General features: G+C 45.4%; 1 protein-coding gene across 1 annotated transcript in view; it reads right to left on the bottom strand.

Moving 5' to 3' along the window:
- Nucleotides 1-21,579, bottom strand: part of LOC139158049 (protein phosphatase Slingshot homolog 2-like) — a 35,481-nt gene extending 13,902 nt beyond the window's left edge. The window contains exons 1-9 of the mRNA XM_070735440.1: nucleotides 21,463-21,579; nucleotides 19,327-19,395; nucleotides 17,897-17,962; nucleotides 13,976-14,170; nucleotides 10,076-10,169; nucleotides 7,980-8,108; nucleotides 6,639-6,685; nucleotides 3,631-3,777; nucleotides 1,755-1,955 (exon numbers count right to left, since the gene is read on the bottom strand). Coding sequence (XP_070591541.1) covers nucleotides 1,755-1,955; nucleotides 3,631-3,777; nucleotides 6,639-6,685; nucleotides 7,980-8,108; nucleotides 10,076-10,169; nucleotides 13,976-14,170; nucleotides 17,897-17,962; nucleotides 19,327-19,395; nucleotides 21,463-21,542 — 1,028 coding nt within the window. The 5' untranslated portion in view covers nucleotides 21,543-21,579. The remainder of the gene's footprint in view (nucleotides 1-1,754; nucleotides 1,956-3,630; nucleotides 3,778-6,638; nucleotides 6,686-7,979; nucleotides 8,109-10,075; nucleotides 10,170-13,975; nucleotides 14,171-17,896; nucleotides 17,963-19,326; nucleotides 19,396-21,462) is intronic.
- Between the last annotated feature and the right edge of the window lie 5,097 nt (nucleotides 21,580-26,676).

Raw genomic sequence — 26,676 nt, 5'->3', positions numbered from 1 at the left:
AGGAATATCAATCCTATTGCACACTTTTGCAGGATATAATTGTGACCGTCATAAATACGAGGACCTAGGAGTTATATAGGAAGTCCTCACCTTAGGACCACAGTGAAGGTCAACATAAGTAAGCTTTGCCCCATTTTATGACAGTCGTTAAGTGAATCCGGCTTTCCTGCTCCGAGTCTTTCCCCCCAATTGACTGTTTGTGAGAAGGTAGTAAAAAGGAAATCCTGGGAATGCTACGACGGTCATAAGTACGAGTCAGTGGCTGAGCGTCTGAATTTTGATCATGTGCTGCAACGGTCGTAAGTGTGAAACACAGTCCCCTTTTTTCAGCACAGTTGTAACTTTTAACGGATGCTAAGTGAACACTTGTAAGTCAAAGGCAGCCTCAGGGATGGGATTCAGCCGGTTTGGGCGAACCTGACGGTAATTTTACATCTGGTTCGCGAAATCCAGTAGTGGCTTCCTACCGGAATGGTAGAGGACCACACACCAGAAGCAAACATTGAGCTGCATCGTGCAGCTTCGGGTCTCTGGGGTGCATCGTGAGTGTGCCAGCATTTTTTTGCTTCTGTCCATGTGCAGAAATAAAAATCTCGCATGGGAACATGCGTGCGAGATTTCAGTGATTATTTTGCTCCTGCGCATGCCCCCTCTTGCGAGAATTTGCTTGCTGCACATGCGCAGAAGCAAAAACATGCTTGGACATAGACCCAAAGCTGCACCGGTAGTGGCAACCCCCGCCTGGCCGAACCGGTAGTTGTAAGGACTGGATGGGCCTGCCCCCCACCCCACCCCTCCGAGGAGTCTCCAAGTGGCCCATCTGGATGCCATGAACAAGCAGGAAGAGGGAGATTGTGATCCCGCTACATAGAGCGCTGGTGAGACCACATTTGGAATACTGTGTTCAGTTCTGGAGACCTCACCTACAAAAAGATATTGACAAAATTGAACGGGTCCAAAGACGGGCTACAAGAATGGTGGAAGGTCTTAAGCATAAAACGTATCAGGAAAGACTTCGTGAACTCAATCTGTAGAGTCTGGAGGACAGAAGGAAAAGGGGGGACATGATCGAAACATTTAAATATGTTAAAGGGTTAAATAAGGTCCAGGAGGGAAGTGTTTATAATAGGAAAGTGAACACAAGAACAAGGGGACACAATCTGAGGTTAGTTGGGGGAAAGATCAGAAGCAACGTGAGAAGATATTGTTCTACTGAAAGAGTAGTAGATGCTTGGAACAAACTTCCAGCAGACGTGGTTGGTCAATCCACAGTCACTGAATTTAAACATGCCTGGGATAAACATAGATCCATCCTAAGATAAAATACAGGAAATAGTATAAGGGCAGACTAGATGGACCAGGAGGTCTTTTTCTGCCGTCAGTCTTCTATGTTTCTATGTTTCTATGTAAGTGCAGGGCCCGTGCGGAGGCTCCGGGAGGGCGAAAAATGGAACCGGAAGTTCTGGAAACACGTCCATTTCCAGCTTCTGGAGGATCTGTGGAGCCAGAGGAGGCTGTTTTCACCCTCCTGGCGGCTCAACAAAACCCCCCAGAGCCTCAAGAGGGCAAAAATGTCCCCTCCTCGTGCAGGAGGCAGTGGAGGCCACGCCCCCATGGCCATGCCCAACCGGCAACTGGGGCAGAGCACCGGTTGCTAACGTTTTTCCAATCTCAGCCCTGTGAAAGGCTCCTAGCACAAGTAGGGGTGCCTGGCGCCGTCCCCCTCGCCGTGGGTGAGCAGCTGGAGGTCTCACCTGGCCAGGAGGATGCCCTGGTATTCTTCCAGCTGGCGCATGAAGCTGGGGTTGGGCTTGGTGACGCTGCGGCGCTCCTTGACGTAGTCGTAGGCCCGGTCGAGGTTCCAGCCGTACTCCTTCATGGCGTAAGCGATGACGGTGGAGGCCGAGCGGCTGACCCCCATCTTGCAGTGGACGAGGCACTTGGAGCCGTTCTTCCTGGGAGGGGAACCGGCAGGGGGAGAGTTGCAAGAGGGAGGAAAGAGGAGAGGGACCCCCCTTGCAGCCCCAGAGGTTGGTGCCCCCCCCTTTTCTGCAGTGCATCATGATCCCAAGCAGGGAAGGTTCTAAACCCCACCCTCAATCTGTCTGTCCATCCGTCCATTCATCTATACATCCATCTATATGTATACAGTATATATATCTGTCATCTATTTTTAACTGAAACCTCTCATCTTTCTCTGTCTATCAAGCTATATCTATAGTATGCATCTACAATCTCTCTTATCTATCAATCATCTGTATATAATCATATAATCATATATAATATAGTATATAATACTATATTACAATATGCATCTATAATCTCTCTCATTATGTCTATATATATATGTATCATGTAAGTATGTATGTATATATGTATCTCTCTTTTTCTCTCTCTCATCTATGTCTATATCTACCATTTACCGTATATCTATCTGTATGTTTCTTTCTATCTATCTATCTATCTATCTATCTATCTATCTATCTATCTATCTATCTACCTACCTACCTACCTACCTACCTACCTACCTACCTACCTACCTACCTACCTATTATCTGTCTATAATCAATCTCTTTCTCTCATCTATGTCTATATCTATCATCTCTCTCTCTCTCTGCATCTCTGTATGTATGTATATATGTATCCATCCATCCATCATACATCGAGTCTTCGGAGAGGAGCGGCATACAAATCTAATAAATTATTATTATTATTATTATTATTATTATTATTATTATTATTATTATTATCTATAATCAATCAATCTCTCTATCTCATCTGTCTATAATATCTCTCTCTTTTTCTTTCTCATCTATGTATATCTATCATCTATCTATTTGTATGTATGTAAATTTGTATCTATCTATCTTACCTACCCTACCTACCTATCATCTATGTCTCTATGTCTCTGTCTGTCTGTTTATTTAACATCTATCTACATTACCTCTCTCCTTTGTCCACCTGTCTATCCATCTATTTTCCCATTTCAACCACGTTTTAGGGAAAAGCCTTCTAGGCAGAAAAGCAAAGCCGAAATCTACCAACTTATTGCACAATCAGCCTTAGGTAGCCGAGCTGTGTTTCCCAAAAGTGTGGGATCATCGCTCCCAGCCTTGGGGCACTAAGTCCGAGTGCTTCTCTTAGCCACCTTTAAGCGGGCAAGTTTCTCAGGAGAACTTTGTCTCCCTGAACCAGATCGAGTTTTCTCCTCCTGTTCCTCATCACAGTTAATGCTGATTTAATCCAACCGTTTGTGGTGATTGAAGCTCACCGGGCTTTTTAACAAGGATGGGCAACTACAGCCAACTTGGACTTCAACTCCCAGAATTCCTAGCCCAGCTCAGGCATTCTGGGAGTGGCTCCGTCCTTATTCTTGAAATATTTTTAAAATATATTAGATTTGTTATTGCACATTGTTTTTATTATTGCTGTGAGCCGCCCCAAGTCTACGGAGAGGGGCGGCATACAAATCCAATAAATAAATAAATAAATAAATAAATTAAAAAAAATAAAATAAATAATAATAATAATAATAATAATATTCTACGCTGCTGAATAAATGAAAGCAACCCATGAATGGAGGCCGAATGAATAGCAGACCCGAAAGACAAACGACCCAAAGGGACTCACTTGGCTTTGGAGATGAATTTGTAGGTGTCGTTCCAGAAAGCCAGCAAATCCGTCGCCTCTTCGTCATAAACTCGGATATTGTGGTATTCGAAAACTCCCGGGAAGAAATTATCGATCTCACGAGTGACATTCAGAATATACCGCACCCTGAATGAAAAATTGCAGAAGTTGCATTGTTTGTTTGTTTATATCCTGCTTTAGTTCTTTAAACCAATCGTAGAATACAATACAATATGGAAATGAAACATAGAAACATAGAAGACTGACGGCAGAAAAAGACCTCCTGGTCCACCTAGTCTGCCCTTGTACTATTTTCTGTATTTTATCTTAGGATGGATCTGTGTTTATCCCAGGCATGTTTCAATTCAGTTACTGTGGATTTACCAACCACGTCTGCTGGAAGTTTGTTCCAAGGATCTACTACTCTTTCAGTCAAATAATATTTTCTCCTGTTGCTTTTGATCTTTCCCCCAACTAACTTCAGATTGTGTCCCCTTGTTCTTGTGTCCACTTTCCTATTAAAAACACTTCCCTCCTGAACCTTATTTAACCCTTTGACATATTTAAATGTTTCGATCATGTCCCCCCTTTTCCTTCTGTCCTGCAGACTAGACAGATGGAGTTCATGAAGTCTTTCCTGATACGTTTTATGCTTAAGACCTTCCACCCTTTTTGTCGCCCGTCTTTGGACCCGTTCAATTTTGTCAATCTCTTTTTGTAGGTGAAGTCTCCAGAACTGAACACATGAATAGAATGGGAAAGAAATAGAAATAAAATAGAATAATATTTAAATAGAATAGAATAGAAAATAGAGAAAGGAATAGAATGGATAGAATGAAGAAATAAAAAAGAAATCCACAGTCACTGAATTTAAGCATATATCCATGCTAAGATAAAATACAGGAAATAGTATAAGGGCAGACGAGATGGACCAGGAGATCTTTTTCTGCCATCAGTCTTCTATGTTTCTATGAATGGGATAGAATAGAATGGAATGGAATGGAAAGGAATGGAAAATAAATAGAAATAAAATAGAATAATATTTAAATAGAATAGAGAATAAAGAAAGGAATAGAATTGGATAGGATAGAATGGAATGGAAAGGAAGATAAATAGAAATAGAATAGAATAATATTTAAATAGAATAGAATAGAATAAAGAAAGGAATAGAATGGGTTAGGATAGGATAGAATGGAATGGAAAGGAAAATAAATAGAAATAGAATAGAATAATATTTAAATAGAATAGAATAGAGAATAGAATAAAGAAAGGAATAGAATGGGTTAGGATAGGATAGAATAGAATGGAACGGAACAGAAAAGAAATAGAATAGAATAATATTCAAATAGAATAGAATAGAATAGAGAATAGGATAGGATAGAGCAGGGAACCCTACACCACTTCAGACAAAAGAAAAATATTATTAGACCCAATACTCCAAAATAAACAAATAAACGCATAAATAAGCAAAACAAGCAAGGAAGGAAATAACTAAAAATAACAAAAACCTCCACCCTTCTGGCCTTGGATGTAGTTACTATCCCTTTGCTACAGGGAGGGCTGCGTGTGAAAATATCTGTGCCATTTCTCTCTCGGCAGATATTGTAATCATCGCCAGGAGTCAATCACACTTGCTTAACCTAGTTTTTCAGCCTGCGAAATTTTCCTGCAGGGAATTTGGCAACAGTCAAGGATAAGATAAGCAAGCCGAGGTCTGTCTTTCTCTGCGCAAATATAATACATACATAGAAATACAGAGCTTTGGGAGTTGGTAGCGGCTTCTTGCTGTTCACAATATTTCATTTCATTTCATTTATTAGATTTCTAACTAATTTCTAACTACTTCTAACTAATTATATTTCTAACTAATTTCTAATCCCTTTATATAGAGCGCTGGAATAATACTATGTCCAGTTCTGGAGACCTCACCTACAAAAAGAGACTGACAAAATTGAACGGGTCCAAAGACGGGCTACAAGAATGGTGGAAGGTCTTAAGCATAAAACTGATCAGGAAAGACTTCATGAACTCAATCTGTAGAGTCTGGAGGACAGAAGGAAAAGGGGGGACATGATGGAAACATTTAAAAATGTCCCACAGAGTTGGCCTTCTCCGGGTCCCGTCGACTAAACAATGTCGTCTGGCTGGACCCAGGGGAAGAGCCTTCTCTGTGGCGGCTCCGACCCTCTGGAACCAGCTCCCCCCTGAGATTAGGATTGCCCCCACCCTCCTTGCCTTTCGCAAACTCCTTAAAACCCACCTCTGCCGCCAGGCATGGGGGAACTGAAACATCTCCCCCTTGCCCATGCTGTTTTGGTGTTCGATTGATTGTGTGCTTGTTTTTTAATATTCTGGGGTTGTTTTTTATGAATTTTTTAGCTTAAAATTGTAATTGGATTGGTGGGTATTGGATTTGCTATTATGTATTGTTTTTACTTTGTTGTGAGCCGCCCCGAGTTTGCGGAGAGGGGCGGCATATAAATCCAATAAATCTAATCTAATCTAATCTAATCTAATCTAATCTAAAGGGTTAAATAAGGTTCAGGAGGGAAGTGTTTTTAATAGGAAAGTGAACACAAGAACAAGGGGACACAATCTGAAGTTAGTTGGGGGAAAGATCAAAAGCAAAATGAGAAAATATTATTTTACTGAAAAAAGAGTAGTAGATTCTTGGAACAAACTTCCAGCAGACGTGGTTGGTCAATCCACAGTCACTGAATTTAAATATGCCTGGGATCAACATAGATCCACCCTAAGATAAAATACAGGAAATAGTATAAGGGCAGACTAGATGGACCAGGAGGTCTTTTTCTGCCGCCAGTCTTCTATGTTTCTATGTTTCCTTCCATATAACAATTAAAAGGGCAGTGAACAACAATTTAAAACAATTAAAACCCCTTAAATAAAACATTCATGTGTAAGGGGTTTTTTTGGAGGGGGGGGGGGCTGAGAGAAGGAAGGACCGAAGCTTTTGTGTTTTGGGAGGACAATTTTCACAGCCAACTCACCCTCTGGTTTGCAAGTCTTCCAGGTTGGAGGCGTTCCACTCCGAACCCTGCAAAAACAGGCGAGAAAGAAAAACCCAAGAGTTCCCACGTCAGCCCAGAGCACAGCCGGTCATGCCAAGTAATAATAACTAACAATTAAAACATGCCAAATATGGCAATATCAGGTGCAAGGAATATTCAGAACTCCTGGCTAAGAACCTTTAACTGTTGTCTTCCGATTGGACTCTAAGATAATGAGAAACCCAGAGTTTCTCAACTTTAAAAATTTTGAGAGGTGTGAGTTTAATTCCCAGGATTCAAATTTTGGAAGTTGAAATCCACCCAACTTAAAGCAAGTCCTCCCCTCTTAAAGCATGCTGGTTGGGGAATTCTGGGAGTTGAAGTCCACAGATTTTAAAGTGCACACCCCTAATCTAAGCAGTACAATTCTTCCAAAACAGTCACTCATGCCCTCATCACCTCGAGGTTCGACTACTGTAACGCTCTCTACATGGGGCTACCTTTGAAAAGTGTTTGGAAACTTCAGATTGTGCAGAATGCAGCTGCGAGAGCAATCATGGGCTTTCCCAAATATGCCCATGTTACTCCAACACTCCGTAGTCTGCATTGGTTGCCGATCGGTTTCCGGTCACAATTCAAAGTGTTGGTTATGACCTATAAAGCCCTTCATGGCACCGGGCCAGAATATCTCCGGGACCGCCTTCTGCTGCACGAATCCCAGCGACCAGTTAGGTCCCACAGAGTGGGCCTTCTTCGGGTCCCGTCAACTAAACAATGTCGGTTGGCGGGGCCCAGGGGAAGAGCCTTCTCTGTGGCGGCCCCGACCCTCTGGAACCAACTCCCCCCAGAGATTAGAATTGCCCCCACCCTCCTTGCCTTTCGTAAGCTCCTCAAAACCCACCTCTGCCATCAGGCATGGGGGAACTAAGATATTCTTTCCTCCTAGGCTTCTACAATTTATGCATGGTATGTTTGTATGTATGATTGATTTTATAACAAGGATTTTTAGCTGTTGTAGTATTGGATTTTTACATTCTATTTTTTGTCACTGTTGCTAGCCGCCCCGAGTCCATGGAGAGGGGCGGCATACAAATTCAATCAATCAATCAATCAATCAGTCAATCAATCAGTCAATCAATCAATAAAATGGATGTGTCCGTTCTACCCCACCACATGCAGGATCACAACCCATGAATCTATTTTGGGAAATCAACTCAGACTTTGGTAGCACTTTCACTAGTGGACCAGAAGTGAGGGTCACTAGTGGACGATTCATATGAGATTGAAAACCTGAAGCTTGAGCGAAGAGGTCCATTTCGCCCAGCGGTGGGAAAGTCTTACCAGAAAGACGTGGTCGAATATTTGCGTCGGGCTGTCCATCTGGCCCAGAATGACAATCATTTCATTATCAATAAATTCCTTAAACTCGCGCAGGTTGCAGGCCATCTGCATTTCAAGCTCCGTTCGGATCTGGGGTGGGAGGGAGAGAGAGAGAGAGAGAGAGGGGTAGCCTTAAGGGAGGAGGACTCTCGGCTTTCCCAAAACACACATTTTTGCAAAAAAAATAATAATATCCTAGTAATTTAAAAAATGAAATATTTTAAATAAAACAGATGAAATTGTTAAAATGTTTTATTACTGTAAGCCGCCCAGAGTCCTTGCGGAGTTGGGTAGCAGAGAAATCAAATTTAAAAATAATAAATAAATAAATAAATATTAATAATAACAACAGAGTTGGAAGGGACCTTGGAGGTCTTTTAGTCCAACCCCCTGCTTAGGCAGGAAACCCTACACTACTTCAGACAGATGGTTATCCAACATCTGCTTAAAAACATCCAGTGTTGGGGCATTCACAACTTCTGGAGGCAAGCAGTTCCACTGATTCATTTTTCTAACTGTCAGGAAATTTCTCCTTAGTTCTAAGTTGCTTCTCTCCTTGTTTAGTTTCCATATATTGCTTCTTGTCCTACCCTCAGGTGCTTTGGAGAATTGCTTGACTCCTTCTTCTTTGTGGCAACCCCAGAGATATTGGGAGGCTGCTATCATGTCTCCCCTGGTCCTTCTTTTCCTTAAACCAGCCATGCCCAGTTCCCGCAACCATTCTTCCTATGTTTTAGCCTCCATTTATCCCCTCATCCTCTTTGTTGCTCTTCTCTGCACTCTTTCTAGAGTCTCAACATCCTTTTTGTTTCGTGGCGACCAAAACTGAATACCATAATCCAAGTGTGGCCTTCCCAAGGCCTTATAAAGTGGTCTTAACCCTTCACGTGATCTTGATTCTCTCCCTCTGTTAATGCAGCCTAGAACTGTGTTGGCTTTTTTGGCAGCTGCTGCACACGGCTGGCTCCTATTTCAATGGTTGTCCACTAGGACTCCAAGATCCCTCTCACAGTTACTACTGTTGAGCAATGTACTACATATACTGCACTTGTGCATTTGTTTGTTTGTTTGTTTATTTATTGTTAGAGTTGGAAGGGACCAGGCGGGTCATCAAGTCCAACCCCCTGCCTAAGCAGGAACCCTATAGCATCCCAGCCAAATGGCAGTCCAATTTCCTCTTTAAAATGTCCAGAGTATTGGAGTTCACAACGTCCGCTGGTAGGTTGTTCCACTGGTTGATCGTTCTGACCGTCAGGAAGTTCTTCCTTATTTCAAGGAGAGATTCAACCTGGAAATAAGGAAGAACTTCCTGACGGTCAGAACGCTCAACCAGTGGAACAACCTACTAGCGGACGTTGTGAACTCCAATACTCTGGACACTTTCAAGAGGAGATTGGACTGCCATTTGGCTGGGATGCTATAGGGTTCCTGCTTAGGCAGGGGGTTGGACTTGATGACCCGCCTGGTCCCTTCCAACTCTAACAATAAATAAACAAACAAACAAACGCACAAGTGCAGTATATGTGGTACATTGTTCAATAGTAGTAACTGCGAGAGGGACCTTGGAGTACTAGTTTTTTCTTGCCTAAATGTAGAACCTGACTTTTTTCACCATTTCATTTTGTTAGGTAGCGCCCATTGTTCAAGTTTGTCAAGCAATTTTAAATCAAACACAGTTAGTCCTCGAGTTATGACCATAGATAAACAAGTTAACAAAGTCGGAAAGGACCCTGCAGGTCTTCAAATCCAGCCCCAGGCTCAAGCACGAGACTCAACCATATCTTGGCCAAATGATGACCCAGTCTCTTCTTGAAACCCTCTGATGATGGAGCCCCACCACGTCTTGAGAGAAACCCATCCCATTTATTGATTGTTCTCACGTTGGGAAGTTTCTCCTTAATGGCAGGTTGTCTTCTCTCCTTGGTGAGTTTCCATCCGTTGCTTCTTGCCCGGCCTTCAAGGGGCTTTGGAAAATAAGTGGACCGCCAACTCCTCTTTGTGGACAATGGCTGGCAGAGAAGCCCTGTCCCCAAAGGTCTCCATCCCACCCAACTCACCTCCTTGGACGTGATGTTCTCCAGATCTTTCTGCATCATGATCTCTCTCAGTTTGGTCTTGATCAGGCGCTCCGTTCGCTCGCGCTCCGTGGGGCTGAAACGAGGGAGGACACAACGGACAGATTTCAGGGATGTTTTTTTAATTGATGTTGGTGGCATTGACATCTTGACAAATGTATATTTTCCTTTTATGTACACTGAGACCATATATGCACCAAAGACAAACTCTTTGTGTCTCCACTCACACTTGGCCAATAAAGAATTCTGAAGGGTGGGGGCAGGCGAGGAGGGTGGGGGCAGTCCTAATCTCCGGGGGGAGTTGATTCCAGAGGGCTGGGGCCACCACAGAGAAGGCTCTTCCCCTGGGTCCTGCCAAGCGGCATTGTTTAGTTGACGGGACCTGGAGAAGACCCACTCTGTGGGACCGAACTGGTCGCTGGGACTCGTGCAGCAGAAGGCGGTCCCTGAGATAATCATGTCGCCAGGCATGGGGGGAATAACTATGTCTTCCCCCACCACCGTCTTTTTTCCTGGCTGTATTACATGAGAATGGTGTGATTGTCTAGTAACGATTGTTTTTAATATTTATGGGTTTTAAATTTAGCTTTTTATTTAATATTGGATTTGCACTCTGTGTATTGTATTGTTGTTGTTGTGAGCCGCCCCGAGTCTTCAGAGAGGGGCGGCATACAAATCTAATAAATCTTCATCTAAATCTATGAGAAAGCTGCTCAAAGCCTGTGAGGGGTTTTGCAGGCGTCTTCCTCGTCCGTGATCCTACGGTTAATTATTCCTGGCCAAATGTATTTAGCAAAGCCCATTAGATGAGGCTGATCCGCTTGTTGCCAGAGAGGTCTCTGGGGAGCTGGCAGGCGATTGAGTGTGTGTGTGTGTGTGTGTGTGTGTATTTGTGTGTGTGCTTGCAAGCACTTATTTGTACAGTTAGTGGGAATTTTAGTTCCCCTTCATTGCTGAGCAGCTACAGACTTAAAGATTTTGGAGTTTGGCCTCAGGTGATTAAGATCTTCATCGTAATCTATTCTATATTTCTATTCTCTATTCTCTCTTCCAGTGTTTCCCAACCTTGGCCACTTGAAGATATCTGGACTTCAAGTCCCAGAATTCCCCAGCCAGCATTCGCTGGCTGGGGAATTCTGGGGGTTGAAGTCCAGATATTTTCAAGTGGCCAAGGTTGGGAAACACTGCTCTATTGTATTCTTCCTTCATTCCATTATTCTATTCTATTCCATCAGCAAAATCTCCCTGGGACACGTGCATGCAAGAGAAAAGAAGTTGCGTGCGCAGCGCACCGGTAGCAGGGGTAGCAGCAACCCCCTCCTGGACCGACGGGGTTATTATTATTATTATTATTATTATTATTATTTATTAGATTTGTATGCCGCCCCTCTCCGAAGACTCGGGGCGGCTAACAACAATATAAAAAGACAATGTAAACAAATCTAATATTAAAAACAATCTAAAAAAACCCAATTTAAAGAACCACTCATACATACAAACATACCATATATAAATTCTATAAGCCTAGGGGGAAGGGAAATTTCAATTCCCCCATGCCTGACGACAGAGGTGGGTTTTAAGGAGCTTGAGAAAGGCAAGGAGGGTGGGGGCAATTCTGATCTCAGGGGGGAGCTGGTTCCAGAGGGCCGGTGCCGCCACAGAGAAGGCTCTTCCCCTGGGTCCCGCCAAGCAACATTCTTTAGTTGACGGGACTCGGAGAAGGCCCACTCTGTGGGACCTAACTGGTCGCTGGGATTCGTGTGGCAGAAGGCGGTCCCAGACATAATCTGGTCCGGTGCCATGAAGGGCTTTATAGGTCATAACCAACACTTTGAATTGTGAACACTCTTCAAAGGTCGCCCCATGTAGAGAGCGTTACAGTAGTCGAGTTTCGAGGTGATGAGGGCATGAGTGACTGTGAGCAGTGAGTCCCGGTCCAAATAGGGCCGCAACTGGTGCACCAGGCGAACCTGGGCAAACGCCCCTCGCCACAGCTGAAAGATGTTTCTCTAATGTGAGCTGTGGGTCGAGGAGGACGCCCAAGTTGTGGACCCTCTCTGAGGGGGCCACTGATTCTCCCCCTAGGGTAATGGACGGACAGATGGAATTGTCCTTGGGAGGCAGGACCCACAGCCACTCCGTCTTGTCTGGGTTGAGCCTGAGTTTGTTGACAGTATTATTATTATTATTATTATTATTATTATTATTATTATTATTATTATTATTATTTGCAGCCTCCTGGCCCTGCCACCCCATAAGGGCATCTGACCTAGCGTCGGCCTCTTTCTTGCAACCTCTACCTTTCCTGGAGGTGAACCTCCCAGGTTTCCTTATATGGCCCCAAGAACTGACCCCATGCATTCCGGCCGGCTCTCTGGCTTTATCGCCGGCTGTAAAAATAGCCCCGAGGGGATGAAGTCTGCCGGACAGATGGACGACTCCAAAGAGCAGCCCTGCCGGTGCCATAAATGTCCTGAGCCCCGAGAAGGGCCAGGCGAGCTTGGCCAAAGGGAATCCCCTGGGGGGCTTCCAGAAAGACCCCAGCCCCAAAGGATCCACTCCTTGGGATTGCAGGATTTCTGGAAGACACCCTCCCCTCCCCCCCTGGTCACTGGTTCCTTCGGCTCAGGGTCCCTAGGGAATGGGCGGCAGTGAAGTTAAAGTTAAGTTTAAGTTAAAGTTAAGTTAAAGTAAAGTTAAGTTAAAATAAAATTAAAGTTAAAGTAAAGTAAAGTTAAAATAAAAGTAAAGTTAAAGTAAAGTTAAAGTAAAGTTAAGTTAAAATTAAAGTAAAGTTAAAGTAAAGTTAAGTTAAAGTAAAGTTAAAATAAAGTTAAAGTAAAGTAAAGTTAAAGTAAAGTAAAAGTAAAGTAAAGTTAAAATAAAGTTAAAGTTAAAGTAACGTTAAAGTAAAATTAAAGTAAAAGTTAAAGTTAAAGCTAAGTAAAGTAAAGTAAAGTAAAGTAAAGTAAAGTTAAAGTAAAGTTAAAGTTAAGTTAAAATAAAGTTAAAGTAAAGTAAAGTTAAAGTAAAGTTAAAGTAAAGTAAAGTTAAAATAAAGTTAAAGTTAAAGTTAAAGTAACGTTAAAGTAAAATTAAAGTAAAGTAAAAGTTAAAGTTAAAGCTAAGTAAAGTAAAGTAAAGTAAAGTAAAGTTAAAGTAAAGTAAAGTAAAGTTAAAGTAAAGTTAAGGTTGACTCAGCCTTCCATCCTTCTGAGGGGGGGTTCAAATGAGGACCCAGATTGTTGGGGGCAAGAGTCTGAGTCTGTAAACCGCTTAGAGGGGGCTGGAAAAGCACCGTGAAGCGGTATATACTGTATGTCTAAATGCTATTGCTAGCTAGCTATTTACTGATTGATGGATTGCATTTATATGCCGCTCACTCCGAAATGGACTCTGAGCAGCTAACAATGGTTATAAATACAAATAAAAAACAGTAAAAACATCACTAAAATCACGTGTATAATTAAAAAAAACATACATAGTAACAATCAATCTTAATCCCAGGCCTGCTGGCATAGGCAGGTTTTAACAGCTTTCTGGAAAACCGGTAAGGAGGAGATAATGCGAATCTCTGGGGGCAGTTGATTCCACAGGGTCAGAGCCACCACAGGGAAGGCTCTTCCCCGAGGTCCCGCCAACCAACGTTTGGCGGAAGGGACCTGGAGAAGGCCGACTCTGTGGGCCCTTACTGGCCACAGCGAGGGAGGAGGCGGCCCCGTAAATAAAAACTGTCCCACTTATCAACGGGCATTTTAGGCTCCATCATGGCCGTCAAGGATTCCCTGTAAGAACGTATTGGTTTCCCCCCCCCTCTGCTGGGCAGGATGGGTGGGAGGGGTCCTGGGGAGGAGCCTAGCGGGGGGTCCTGGATCTACTCACACGTCTGTGAAGAGCGCTGGGGAATCCGGGCGGTGGGACTGGACGTCTTGCATGGCGTTCCACTCGTTGACCGAGGACTGGTCGGAATTGATGTGGCTCTCATAGTAGCTGACCCAGGTGAGGAAGAGGCTGCCGGGGTAGTAGTTGTGGATGCGGGCCACTTCGCAGGCTTTGTGGAGGCTCTGCAGGGCGGACCTGGAGAGGGAGGGGGAGAAGGAAGGGTTTGAAATGAGGGGCTCTTGGGGGCTTTCCAGCAGGCGTTTCATTACCCAGCTATGGAATATCAGCAGTGCTAGAAGAGACCAAAGAGAAGGAGAAGGAAGGAAGGAAGGAAGGAAGGAAGGAAGGAAGGAAGGGAAGGAAGGGACGGAAGAAAAGGGAAGGAGGAGTGAAGGAAGGAAAGGGAGGAAGGAGAAGAGGAGGAGGAAGGAAGGAGGGACGGGAAGGGAGGGAGGGAGGCAGGAAGAGAAGGGCGTAGGGAGGAAGGCAGGCAGGCAGGAAGGAAGGAAGAAGAGGAGGAAGGAAGAGAAGAAGAGAGGAACAGAAGGGAGGAAAGAAGGAAGGAAGAGAAGGGAAGCAGGAAGGAAAGGAAGGAAGGAGAAGAGGAGGGGGAAGGAAGGAAGAGAATGGAAGGGGGAGTAAGGTAGGCAGGAAGGAAGGAAGGAGAAGAGGAGGAAGGAAGGAGGGAAGGGAGGGAAGAAGGAAGGAAGGAAAGGAAGGAAGGAGAAGAAAGGAAGGGAAGGAAGAGAAGGAAAGGAGGAAGGAAAGGAAGGAAGGAGAAGAGGAAAGGAAGGGAAGGAAGAGAAGGGGGAAGGAAAGGAAGGAAGGAGAAGAGGAGGGGGAAGGAAGGAAGAGAACGGAGGGAGGGAGTAAGGCAGGCAGGAAGGAAGGAAGGAGAAGAGGGGGAAGGAAGGAAAGAAGGGAGGAAGAGAAGGGAGGGAAGAAGGAAGGAAGGAAGGAAGAGGAGGAGGATTGTGGGTTCCTTGGTGCTCTCTGAGGTCAGTTGTTTTCTTGCAGACGTTTCATGACCCAACTAGCGAACATCATCAGTGCTAGCCACCCTGGTTTTCCCTCGGCAGCCTCAATTTTGCTGCGAAGGCAGAGAGGAGGGGGCGAGTGGGGGAAGCAACAAAAACATCACGTAAGCACAACATCCATGCTGAGCCGCTGGCACGGACGGGGGGGCTCCAGGGGCCCCCAGATGCCAGCATAATCCGTGCCAAGGACGCCTTTCTCTTTATTTCCACGAAGGTCACCGCCGGCTTTCTTGGAACCCAGAAATAGCCGCTGACCTCAGTCCAGGGAAAGCTTTCCCTGGAGCAGGTGGGAAGGGCTGTCCAGGAAACGGAGAAGGGGGGGGGGGACCCTTCAACCAGGGTTTGCAACCAGCCGTGATGCCTCGTGGTTCTGGAGAAGGCTCCTGCCTATCCCTTGGAGACCAAAGGCGGCTAATGCACCAATTTCGGAGCGGAGAACCAGGAGGGGACGATTCACTCCGGCCAATTCAGAGAATCCAGCAGAGAAGCGAGTCAGAACGAAGGAGACAGAACGATTAACCAGTGGAACTCCTTGCCTCCAGAAGTTGTAAATGCCCCAACACTGGAAGTTTTTAAGCAGATGTTGGATAACCATCTGTCTGAGGTGGTGTCAGGTTTCCTGCCTAAGCAGAAGGTTGGACTAGTCCAATATTTCCCAACCTTGGCCACTTGAAGATATTTGGACTTCAACTCCCAGAATGCTGGCTGGGGAATTCTGGGAGTTGAAGTCCAGATCTCTTCAAGTGGCCAAGGATGGGAAACACTGGACTAGAGGACCTCCAAGGTCCCTTCCAACTCTGTTATTCTCTATTCTATTCGCCGCGGGACAATTCCGTTTAATTATTTAACTCATTTTTAAAAATATGTGGGGGGGGGGGTTCCTCATTTTTGTCACTCGCGATTCGTCCTGTCTCTCCATTTGCGTTGTATTTTGAATGGTTCTATTTCACCGTTCCTTTGGTGTTAAGTTTTGCCGTGATGAGTCGACTTACAACAGTTCGCTTAGTGACCAGTCAAAGTCAGTCACTAATGGGGAAGCCTACTTCACTTAATGACTGTGCAGCTAATTTAATGGTTGCAGGGATTCATTTACCAAGCAAGAAAGGTTGTAAAAGGGGGAAAAACTCACTTAGCAACTGTCTCGCTTAACAACGTAAATTTGGGGTGTACTGTGTTTCCCCGAAAATAAGACAATGTCTTATATTAATTTTTGATCCAAAAGTTGTGCTACGCCGGGGTGGCGCAGCAGGTAGAGTGCTGTACTGCAGGCCACTGAAGCTGACTTGTAGATCTGGAGGTCAGCGGTTCAAATCTCATCACCGGCTCAAGGTTGAGTCAGCCTTCTATCCTTCTGAGATGGGTCAAATGAGGACCCGGATTGTGGAGGACAATATGTTGGCTCTGTTAAAAAAGTGCTATTGCTAACATGTTGTAAGCCACCCTGAGTCTAAGGAGAAGGGCGGCATAAAAATTGAATGAATGAATGAATGAATGAATAAATAAATTAATTAATTTTCGGGGGGTGCCTTACTTAAAGCAGCTGCCGCAAGATCTGAGGGGACGGGGTGAGACGGAATGGGAGTCGGGATCTGACACGCCCCTCCTGGCCGCCCGCTTAACACTCCCCCAGTCTCTACCGTCTAACTGCTCCAAGCTGCAGGAAGGGTAAGGTGGGCTGCAATACCGGAAGCTTCGGGGGGCTCCTTTCCTCGGCGGTTCGGTTTGTTACCTCCAGACAGCTGCCCCAACTTTTTGCTTCCCTTCGAGGAGCAGCAGCGCCGGGAACGTCACGTGATGAAGGGAAGCCGCTGGAGCCGCCGCCGGCAGGAAGGAAAAAGTTGGTGCAGCTGCCTAGAGGTAACAAAACGAACCGCTGAGGAAAAGAGCCCCCCGAAGCCGTATGTAAACTTGATTAAGCCTTATTTTGGGGGGGTGCCTTATACAGTGATACTTCGTCTTACAAACCCCTCGTCATACAAACTTTTCGAGATACAAACCCGGGGTTTAAGATTTTTTTGCCTCTTCTTACAAACTATTTTCACCTTACAAACCCACCGCTACCGCTGGGATGCCCCACCTCTGGACTTCTGTTGCCACCGAAGCACCTGTTTTTGCGCTGCTGGGATTCCCCCGAGGCTCCCCTCCATGGGAAACCCCACCTCCGGACTGTTTTTGTGATGCTGCAGGGGAATCCCAGCAGCACAAAAACGGGCGCTTCGGCTGGCAAAAGGGGTGAGTTTTGGGCTTGCACGCATAAATCGCTTTTCCATTGATTCCTATGGGAAACATTGTTTTGTCTTACAAACTTTTCACCTGAAGAACCTCGTCCCGGAACCAATTAAGTTTGGAAGACAAGGTATCACTGTATTAGCAAATTCTGCAAAACCTCTGATGTGCTTTACTTTCAGGGTACGTCTTATTTTCGGGGAAACACGGTATGACCATTGCGGCCATAAGTCAGGGACTCCCTCGATTTGGATTTATTATTTTTTTGAGGCAGATAACCTCAAAAAAAAAAAAAAAAAGCTAAGGGTCAATAGACTTTGTCAGTCCAGGGACAGGGCATCAACAAGACTCAAAAGCAAAATGGAACCTCCACGTTCAAGAGCAGTACAACTGTGGATATCAGCGCTGCCAACAAAGGACCATGGCTGGTTGGAAAACTCTCCTGGTTGCACGTCCATTTGGTGACTGCAGGATTCGTATTTTACGCCTGGGATTAGCAGGTTTAACAAGAGCTGGGAGGGACCTTGTAGGTCATCTAGTCCACACACACACCCCGGCCCAAACAGAACACTGCAAAACCCTTGCAGGCCAACAGATGGCGGCCCAATCTTGATTTCACCGGATTTAGCAAACCACGGAGAAGCCGCAACGGACTCACCACATGGCCTGCACGGACACGGGTTTGAAGATGTGGATCCGATTGTCGGTGGAAACGCTGAAGCCCCTGCGGAAAGAGAAGAGGGGCTAAACCTTTGGACCCTTCGATCTTTTGATTTGATTTGATTTGATTTAATTTAATTCCACCCGACTCCTTACGGATTCTGGAGAGGAAGACTTTACTTCGGACTCTGATTTAATTTTGGATGTACCCCTCTTAAAGTATTGTGGCTGGGGGATTCTGGGAATTTAAGTCCACCCCTTCTTAATTAATGCTGGCTGGGGGATTCTGGGAATGGAAGTCCTCCCCTCTTAAAGCATTGATGGCTGGGGGATTATGGGAGTGGAAGTCCTCCCCTCTTAAAGCATTGAGGGCTGGGGGATTCTTGGAGTGGAAGTCCTCCCCTCTTAAAGCATCCTGGCTGGGGGATTCTGGGAGTGGAAGTCCTCCCCTCTTAAAGCATTGAGGGCTGGGGGATTCTGGGAGTGGAAGTCCTCCCCTCTTAAAGCATTGAGGGCTGGGGGATTCTGGGAGTGGAAGTCCTCCCCTCTTAAAGCATTGAGGGCTGGGGGATTCTGGGAGTGGAAGTCCTCCCCTCTTAAAGCATTGAGGGCTGGGGGATTCTGGGAATGGAAGTCCTCCCCTCTTAAAGCATTGATGGCTGGGGGATTCTGGGAGTGGAAGTCCTCCCCTCTTAAAGCATTGAGGGCTGGGGGATTCTGGGAGTGGAAGTCCTCCCCTCTTAAAGCATTGAGGGCTGGGGGATTCTGGGAGTGGAAGTCCTCCCCTCTTAAAGCATTGAGGGCTGGGGGATTCTGGGAGTGGAAGTCCTCCCCTCTTAAAGCATTGAGGGCTGGGGGATTCTTGGAGTGGCAGTCCTCCCCTCTTAAAGCATTGAGGGCTGGGGGATTCTGGGAGTGGAAGTCCTCCCCTCTTAAAGCATTGAGGCTTGGGGATTCTGGGAGTGGAAGTCCTCCCCTCTTAAAGCATTGAGGGCTGGGGGATTCTGGGAGTGGAAGTCCTCCCCTCTTAAAGCATTGAGTGCTGGGGGATTCTGGGAGTGGAAGTCCTCCCCTCTTAAAGCATTGAGGGCTGGGGGATTCTGGGAGTGGAAGCCCTCCCCTCTTAAAGCATTGAGGGCTGGGGGATTCTGGGAATGGAAGTCCTCCCCTCTTAAAGCATTGAGGGCTGGGGGATTCTGGGAGTGGAAGTCCTCCCCTCTTAAAGCATTGAGGGCTGGGGGATTCTGGGAGTGGAAGTCCTCCCCTCTTAAAGCATTGAGTGCTGGGGGATTCTGGGAGTGGAAGTCCTCCCCTCTTAAAGCATTGAGGGCTGGGGGATTCTGGGAGTGGAAGCCTTAAACCTCACTACCCCAGTGCTGTTGGGGGAAAGACATAGCCTGCCAGGCTCAGGTGAGACCCAGTACTTACCCATCGCCGTCCAAATGGATGAGGGCATCGCTCCAGAGCGGAAGGACCAGCCCCATTGTGCAAACGGTGCTGTAAGACCAATAAAAAGGAAAAGCTGAAGCTCTAAGCAACCTCGGAGACTTGAACCCAGGACCAAAGTCACCCAATGCAAGACCCTGCCTTGTCTCCAGGGATGTGAGACATAATTGGGTCTAAGGGACTCAAGCCTCAGGCCCAGGCACCACAGCTAATCCCCGACACACAACTACCGGTCAATGACTACTTCAGCTTCAACCGCAACAACGCAAGAGCACGCAACAGATTCAAACTTAATACGAACCGCTCCAAGCTTGACTGTAAAAAATATGATTTCAACAATCGAGTTGTCGAAGCGTGGAACTCATTGCCAGACTCAATTGTGTCAACCCCTCACCCCCAACACTTCTCCCTTAGACTCTCCACGATTGACCTCTCCAGGTTCCTAAGAGGCCAGTAAGGGGCGTACATAAGTGCACTGGTGTGCCTTTCGTCCCCTGTCCAATTGTCCTTCCTTTCTTTCACCTATCTTATATATTCTCTTCCTTTCATATATCCTCTCCTCTAAGTTCACTTTCACCCTCATTTACATTATCACATGTCTATTTTTCTTCCTATGTTTTTCTGTATTGGACAAATGAAATAAATAAAATAAATAAATACCGTATTTCTTTAAAAAAAATAATCTTTGTTAATTTACATTAAGAAAAATACACAAACACCACAAAGCAAATAAAGACAAAAACAAAACACAACTTATACAGACATATAGATATCATCGTTCATAATTACAGTTATATATCAAGTCTTAAACACTCAACAATGTATACACTTGTTGTTGCTAAACAACAATTTTATTTTGCAAATCACTTTTATTTGTTTTACCGCTGATTTGCCCCCCAGCTTATTTATTTTTTCAGGCATATGGTTGGTTACTACGGATTTTTCCCCCGCCAGCTTTATTTTTTTAAAATTCACTTTATGTTACTGCTTCCCCCCCCCCTTTTTTCCCCTGAACTCGTTCCTTTGACCTTGATTTTGGTCCAGCTTGGCCACCTACCCACCCCTTGGCCGTGTCTAGCCGTCGGCTGCTTTCCCGGCTGCCCTTCCTGACCTGCTTCAAATTTCCAACCTCGATTTAGCCTTGTTGCTGGGGTTGGGAGGGGAGGGGATAAGGGTCCCTAAAAATAACCCCAGCTTTGGCACCCAGGGACGCTGCTGTTTTCCTTCTCCTGCGGCCTCCTCCTTTCCTCTCGTGCCACTCTTATCTGCACGGCTTTGTAGAAGATGGGAAAAAATTTCACAGAAAATGCGTATGGGGAATATTATTGCAATTATTTTACACTGAATTTTAAATTATTTTAAATTGCAATGATTTCAAATTGAATTTTAAATTATTTTAAGTTGCAATGACTTAAACATAGAAACATAGAAGACTGACGGCAGAAAAAGACCTCATGGTCCCTCTAGTCTGCCCTTATACTATTTCCTGTATTTTATCTTACAATGGATATAGGTTTATCCCAGGCATGTTTAAATTCAGTGACTGTGGATTTACCAACCAAGTCTGCTGGAAGTTTGTTCCAAGGATCTACTACTCTTTCAGTCAGATAATATTTTATCCCGTTGATTCTGATCTTTTCCCCAACTAAACTCAGATTGTGGCCCCTTGTTCTTATGTTCACTTTCCTATTAAAAACACTTCCCTCCTGAAACTTATTTAACCCTTTAACATATTTAAATGTTTCGATCATGTCCCCCTTTTCCTTCTGTCCTCCAGACTAGACAGATGGAGTCCATTGAGTCTTTCCTGATAGGTTTTATGCTTAAGACCTTCCACCATTCTTGTCGCCCGTCTTTGAACCCGTTCAATTTTGTCCATATCTTTTTGTAGGTGAGGTCTCCAGAACTGGACACAGTATTATTCCAAATGTGGTCTCACCAGCGCTCTATATAGCGGGATCACAATCTCCCTCTTCCTGCTTGTGATACTTCTAGCTATGCAGCCAAGCATTCTACTCGCTTTCCCTACCGCCTGACTGCACTGTTCAACCATTTGGATGAGGAATTCTGGGACTTGAAGTCCACCACTTGGAGTTGGAGGGGGGAGATTTGACTCACCTGTCATTACATGAGAAGTCCACCCCCAGGACGATGCTCTCCTCCGTGTCCTGCCGGCCATTCGTCGAGACCACCACCATGTAACGTGTACGGTTCTGATAGCTGCTTTCCAGTCTCACCGCCTAGGAAGGAAAATCCAAGAGAGACCCCTTAAATACAACAGAAATCACAAGGCAGAAAGAGACCTTTGGAGGTCATATAGTCCAACCCCCCCCCCCCCCCCCGGACTCAAGCAAGAGACCATATATATCATTGCAGACGAACGTTTGTTGAATCTCTTCTTTAAAAACTCCAGAGATGGAGAAGGGAGGAAGGAAGGGAGGGAGGGAGGAAAGAAGGAAGGAAGAGAAGAAAGAAAGAAAGGAAGGAAGAGAGGATAGAAGGAAGGAAGGAAGGAAAGAAGGGAGGAAAAAAGGAAGGAAGAGAAGAAAGAAAGGATAGAAGGAAGGAAGGGAGGGAGGAAAGAAGGAAGGAAGAGAAGAAAGAAAGAAAGAAAGAAAGAAAGGAAAGAAGAGAGGATAGAAGGAAGGAAGGAAAGAAGGAAGGGAGGGAGGAAAAAAAGGAGGGAGGGAGAGAAGGAAGGAAGGAAGGAAAAAAGGGAGGGAGGGAGGAAGGGAGGAAGAGAAGAAAGGAAGGAAGGAAGGAAGAGAAGGGAGAGAGCGAGGAAAGAAGGAAAAGGAAGGAAGGGAGGGAGGAAGGCAGAGAAGGGAGGAAAAAAGGGAGGGAGGGAGGGAGGAAGGAAGGAAGAGAGGATAGAAGGAAGGCAGGAAGGAAGGGAGGGAGGAAAAAAGGGAGGGAGGAAGGAAGAGAAGGAAGGAAGGAAGGAAGGAAGGAAGAGAGCGAGGAAAGAAGGAAGGAAGGAAAATAAGTAATTTATTGATGATGTTATTTACTGATGGTGTTCCCTAGTTGGCTCATGAAACGTCAAGCTCAGACAGCACCAAGGACCCCACAATCTTCCTCCTCCTCTTCCTCCCTACTAGCACAGAGAATGTTTCCTAGTCAGCTAATGCAACGTCTGCAAGAAAACCACCAAGCTCAGAGAGTACCAGAGACCTCAGGCTTTTTCCTCTTCCCCCTCCTCTTCTTCCCGGCAAACCTCTGTCGCTTCTAGCCCTGATGATGTTACCTAGTTTGGCAATGAAAGGTCTGCAAGAAAACCACTAAACTCAATGAGCACCAAGGAACCCACAGTCCTCCTCCTCCTCTTCCCCTTCCTTCCTTCCTTCCTTCCTCCTGTCTTCTTTCCCCTTTCTTCTTTCTTCCTTTCCTCTTTCTCCTTCCTTTCTTCCTTCCTCCTTTCCCCTTCCTTCCTTCCTCTTTCCCCTTCTTTCCTTTCTTCTTTCCTCTTTCCCCTTCCTTCCTTTCTCCTTTCTTCTTTCCCATTCCTTCCTTCCTTCCTTCATTTCTTCCTGCTTTCCTCCTCACCATAATGAATGAATGAATGAATGACTAAATAAATCTTCCTTCCTTCCTCCCTATTTGCCTCCCTCGCTCCTTCCTTTTCTATTTTCCTTCTTCCTTCCCTCCCTCCTTTTCTATCTTCCTTCCTTCCTTCCTTCCCTCCTTCTCCATCTCTGGAGGTTTTTAACCACCTAGCAAAATAGCCAAACTCAAGGACCCCACATCCCAACCCTGAGCTACAAATATTCTCCTTTTAATTCAAACCCAGGGTAGCTCGGCAGACTCACCCTGTGGTGGCTTGTCCAGCTTGAACCAAGAGTCTCTGCGCAGAGAGGGCTCTATATAATATATTTGGTAGGCAGGGCGGTTCCCCCCACCCCGGATGCCACGGCCACGGCAGCATTGACGCAGCGGGCACAGAAGGGGCAGCAAGTAGCGCGAGTCCCTTCCAAGAAGCCGAGAGGAACTCCACTTGCGAGGAAAGGAATGGAGGGGAAGCAGAGGCCGGCCGGCTTTTTCGCAGGAATTACGTTTAAGTTTATTGGATTTATATGCCGCCCTCCACCGAGGACTCCACGGTTAGAACAAGCATGAAGGACCAAGGCTGGAATCGCCCGATGCCAAACTCCAAAATCTTTAAGTCTGTAGCTCAGCAACGAAGAGGAACTAAAACTCCCACTAACTGTACAAATAAGTGCTTGCAAGCACACACACAAATACACACACACACACACACACACTCAATCGCCTGCCAGCTCCCCAGAGACCTCTCTGGCAACAAGCGGATCAGCCTCATCTAATGGGCTTTGCTAAATCAATTTGGCCAGGAATAATTAACCGTAGGATCACAGCCAAGGAAGATGCCTGCAAAACCCCTCACAGGCTTTGAGCAGCTTTCTCATAGAAACATAGAAACATAGAAGTCTGACGGCAGAAAAAGACCTCCTGGTCCATCTAGTCTGGCCTTATAGTATTTTCTGTATTTTATCTTAGGATGGATCTATGTTTACCCCAGGCATGTTTCAATTCAGTTACTGTGGATTTACCAACCACGTCTGCTGGAAGTTTGTTCCAAGGATCTACGACTCTTTCAGTAAAATAATATTTTCTCACGTTGCTTTTGATCTTTCCCCCAACTCACCTCAGATTGTGTCCCCTTGTTCTTGTGTCCACTTTCCTATTAAAAACACTTCCCTCCTGAACCCTATTTAACCCTTTGACATATTTAAATGTTTCGATCATGTCCCCCCTTTTCCTTCTGTCCTCCAGACTATGCAGATTGAGTTCATGAAGTCTTTCCTGATAGGTTTTATGCTTAAGACCTTCCACCATTCTTGTAGCCCGTCTTTGGATCCGTTCAATTTTGTCCATATCTTTTTGTAGGTGAGGTCTCCAGAACTGGACACAGTACAGTGGAACCCCGACATAAGAGCTGCTCTACTTAAGAGCAACTCGAGATAAGAGCTGGGAGGGGAGAGATATTTTTGTTCTACTTACAAGCCCAAATTCGAGATACAAGCGCCAAGGAGCTGTCTCCTGAAGCCAAACGCTAACTTCCGCGTTCGGCTTCAGGAGACAGCTGCGAAGCGGCGCGCGTGTTTTAAAAGGTTGCAGCCGGCCTGGGGGGCTCGGGGGGGTGCTTGCAGCTTTCTTTCTTGCTCTTTTTCTTTCTCTCTTTTACCTTCCCTTCCTCTATTTCTTCTATTCTTTCTCCTTCCCACCTTCTTCCCTCCCTCCCTCCCTTCACTCATTCCTCTCTTACTCTCCCCTTTCATAAGTTTCCTTGCTTCCTTCCTCTGTTCCTGTCCCTTCCCCCTTTCTTTCTTTCTTTCTTTCTTTCTTTCTTTCTTGCTCTTTTTCTTTCTCTCTTTTACCTTCCCTTCCTCTATTTCTTCTTTTCTTTCTCCTTCCCACCTTCTTCCCTCCCTCCCTCCCTTCACTCATTCCTCTCTTACTCTCCCCTTTCATAAGTTTCCTTGCTTCCTTCCTCTGTTCCTGTCCCTTCCCTCTTTCCTTCCTTCCTTCCCACCCTCCGTCCATTCATTCACCCATTCCTCTCTTGATCGCTTAAAGCCGGTCCCTGGTGCAAAAAGGGTTGGGGACCTCTGTCCTACAGGATTGGGTGGCAGAGAAGTTGAACATATGTAAATTTAAAAGTTTAAGAAAGTTTACAAGTTAAGTGAAAGAAACTTCATTATTCATTTATATGTACATGTACATTTCTTCATTAAAAACATGTCTTTCTGCATAATTTAGACTAACTTTGTGAGTTTTTTGAGGGCTGGAACCAATTAAAATTATTTACATTAATTCCTATGGGGAAAAGTCGTTCGAGATAAGAGCTGCTCGACTTAAGAGCCCAGGTCCGGAACGAATTAAACTCGTATCTCGAGGTACCACTGTACTCCAAATGGGGTCTCACCAGCACTCTATATAAGGGGATCACAATCTCCCTCTTCCTGCTTGTTATACCTCTAGCTATGCAGCCAAGCATCCTACTTGCTTTTCCTACCGCCCGACCACACTGCTCACCCATTTGGAGACTGTCAGAAATCACTACCCCTAAATCCTTCTCTTCTGAAGTTTTTGCTAACACAGAACTGCCAATGCAATACTCAGATTGAGGATTCCTTTTCCCCAAGTGCATTATTTTACATTTGGAAACATTAAACTGCAGTTTCCATTGCTTTGACCATTTATCTATTAAAGCTAAATCATTTACCATATTACAGACCCCTCCAGGAATATCAACCCTATTGCACACTTTAGAGTCATCGGCAAATAGGCAAACCTTCCCTACCAAACCTTCCCCTATGTCATTCACAAACATATTAAAAAGAATAGGACCCAGAACAGACCCTTGTGGCACACCGCTTGTAACCTGACTCTGCTCAGAATACTCGCCATTAACAATAACTCTCTGATGTCTATGCTTCAGCCAGCTTGAAATCCACTGAACTATCCAGGGATTAAGTCCAATCTTCACTAATTTATCTATCAGCTCTTTATGTGGAACCGTATCAAAGGCTTTGCTGAAGTCCAGATATGCAATACAATATACAGAGTACAAATCCAATATTAAATAAAAAGCTAAATTTAAAACCCATAAATATTAAAAACAATCGTTACCGCACAATCACACCATTCTCATGTATTACAGCCAGGAAAAAAGACCGTGGTGGGGGAAGAGATAGTTATTCCCCCCATGCCTGGCAACATAGATAGGTCTTCAACATCTTGTGGAAGGCGGGAAGATTGGGGGCAATTTGAATCTCCGAGGGGAGTTGGTTCCAGAGGGCTGGGGCCGCCACAGAGAAGGCTCTTCCCCTGGGGTCCCGCCAGACGGCATTGTTTAGTCGATGGGACCCGGAGAAGACCCACTCTGTGGGACCTAACTGGTCGCTGGGATTCGTGTGGCAGAAGGCGGTCCCGGAGGTATTCTGGTCCAATGCCATGTAGGGCTTTATAGGTCATTACCAACACTTTGAATTGTGCCCGGAAACTGATTGGCAACCAGTGCAGGCCGTGGAGTGTTGGCAAAACGTGGGCAGATCTTAGAAGCCCCACGATAGCTCTGGCGGCCGCATTCTGCACGATCTGAAGTTTCCGAACACTTTTCAAAGGTAGCCCCATGTAGAGAGAAATATAGAAGATTGAGGGCAAAAAAAGACCTCCTGGTCTATCTTGTCTGCCCTTATACTATTTCCTGTATTTTGTCTTAGGATGGATCTGTGTTTATCCCAGGCATGTTTAAATTTAGTTCCTGTGGATTTACCAACCACATCTGCTGAAGTTTGTTCCAAGTGTCTA

This window comes from Erythrolamprus reginae, chromosome 1 (genome assembly GCF_031021105.1).
Source record: "Erythrolamprus reginae isolate rEryReg1 chromosome 1, rEryReg1.hap1, whole genome shotgun sequence".
NCBI lineage: Eukaryota > Metazoa > Chordata > Lepidosauria > Squamata > Dipsadidae > Erythrolamprus > Erythrolamprus reginae.
This window is presented reverse-complemented; position numbering and strand designations above follow the sequence as displayed.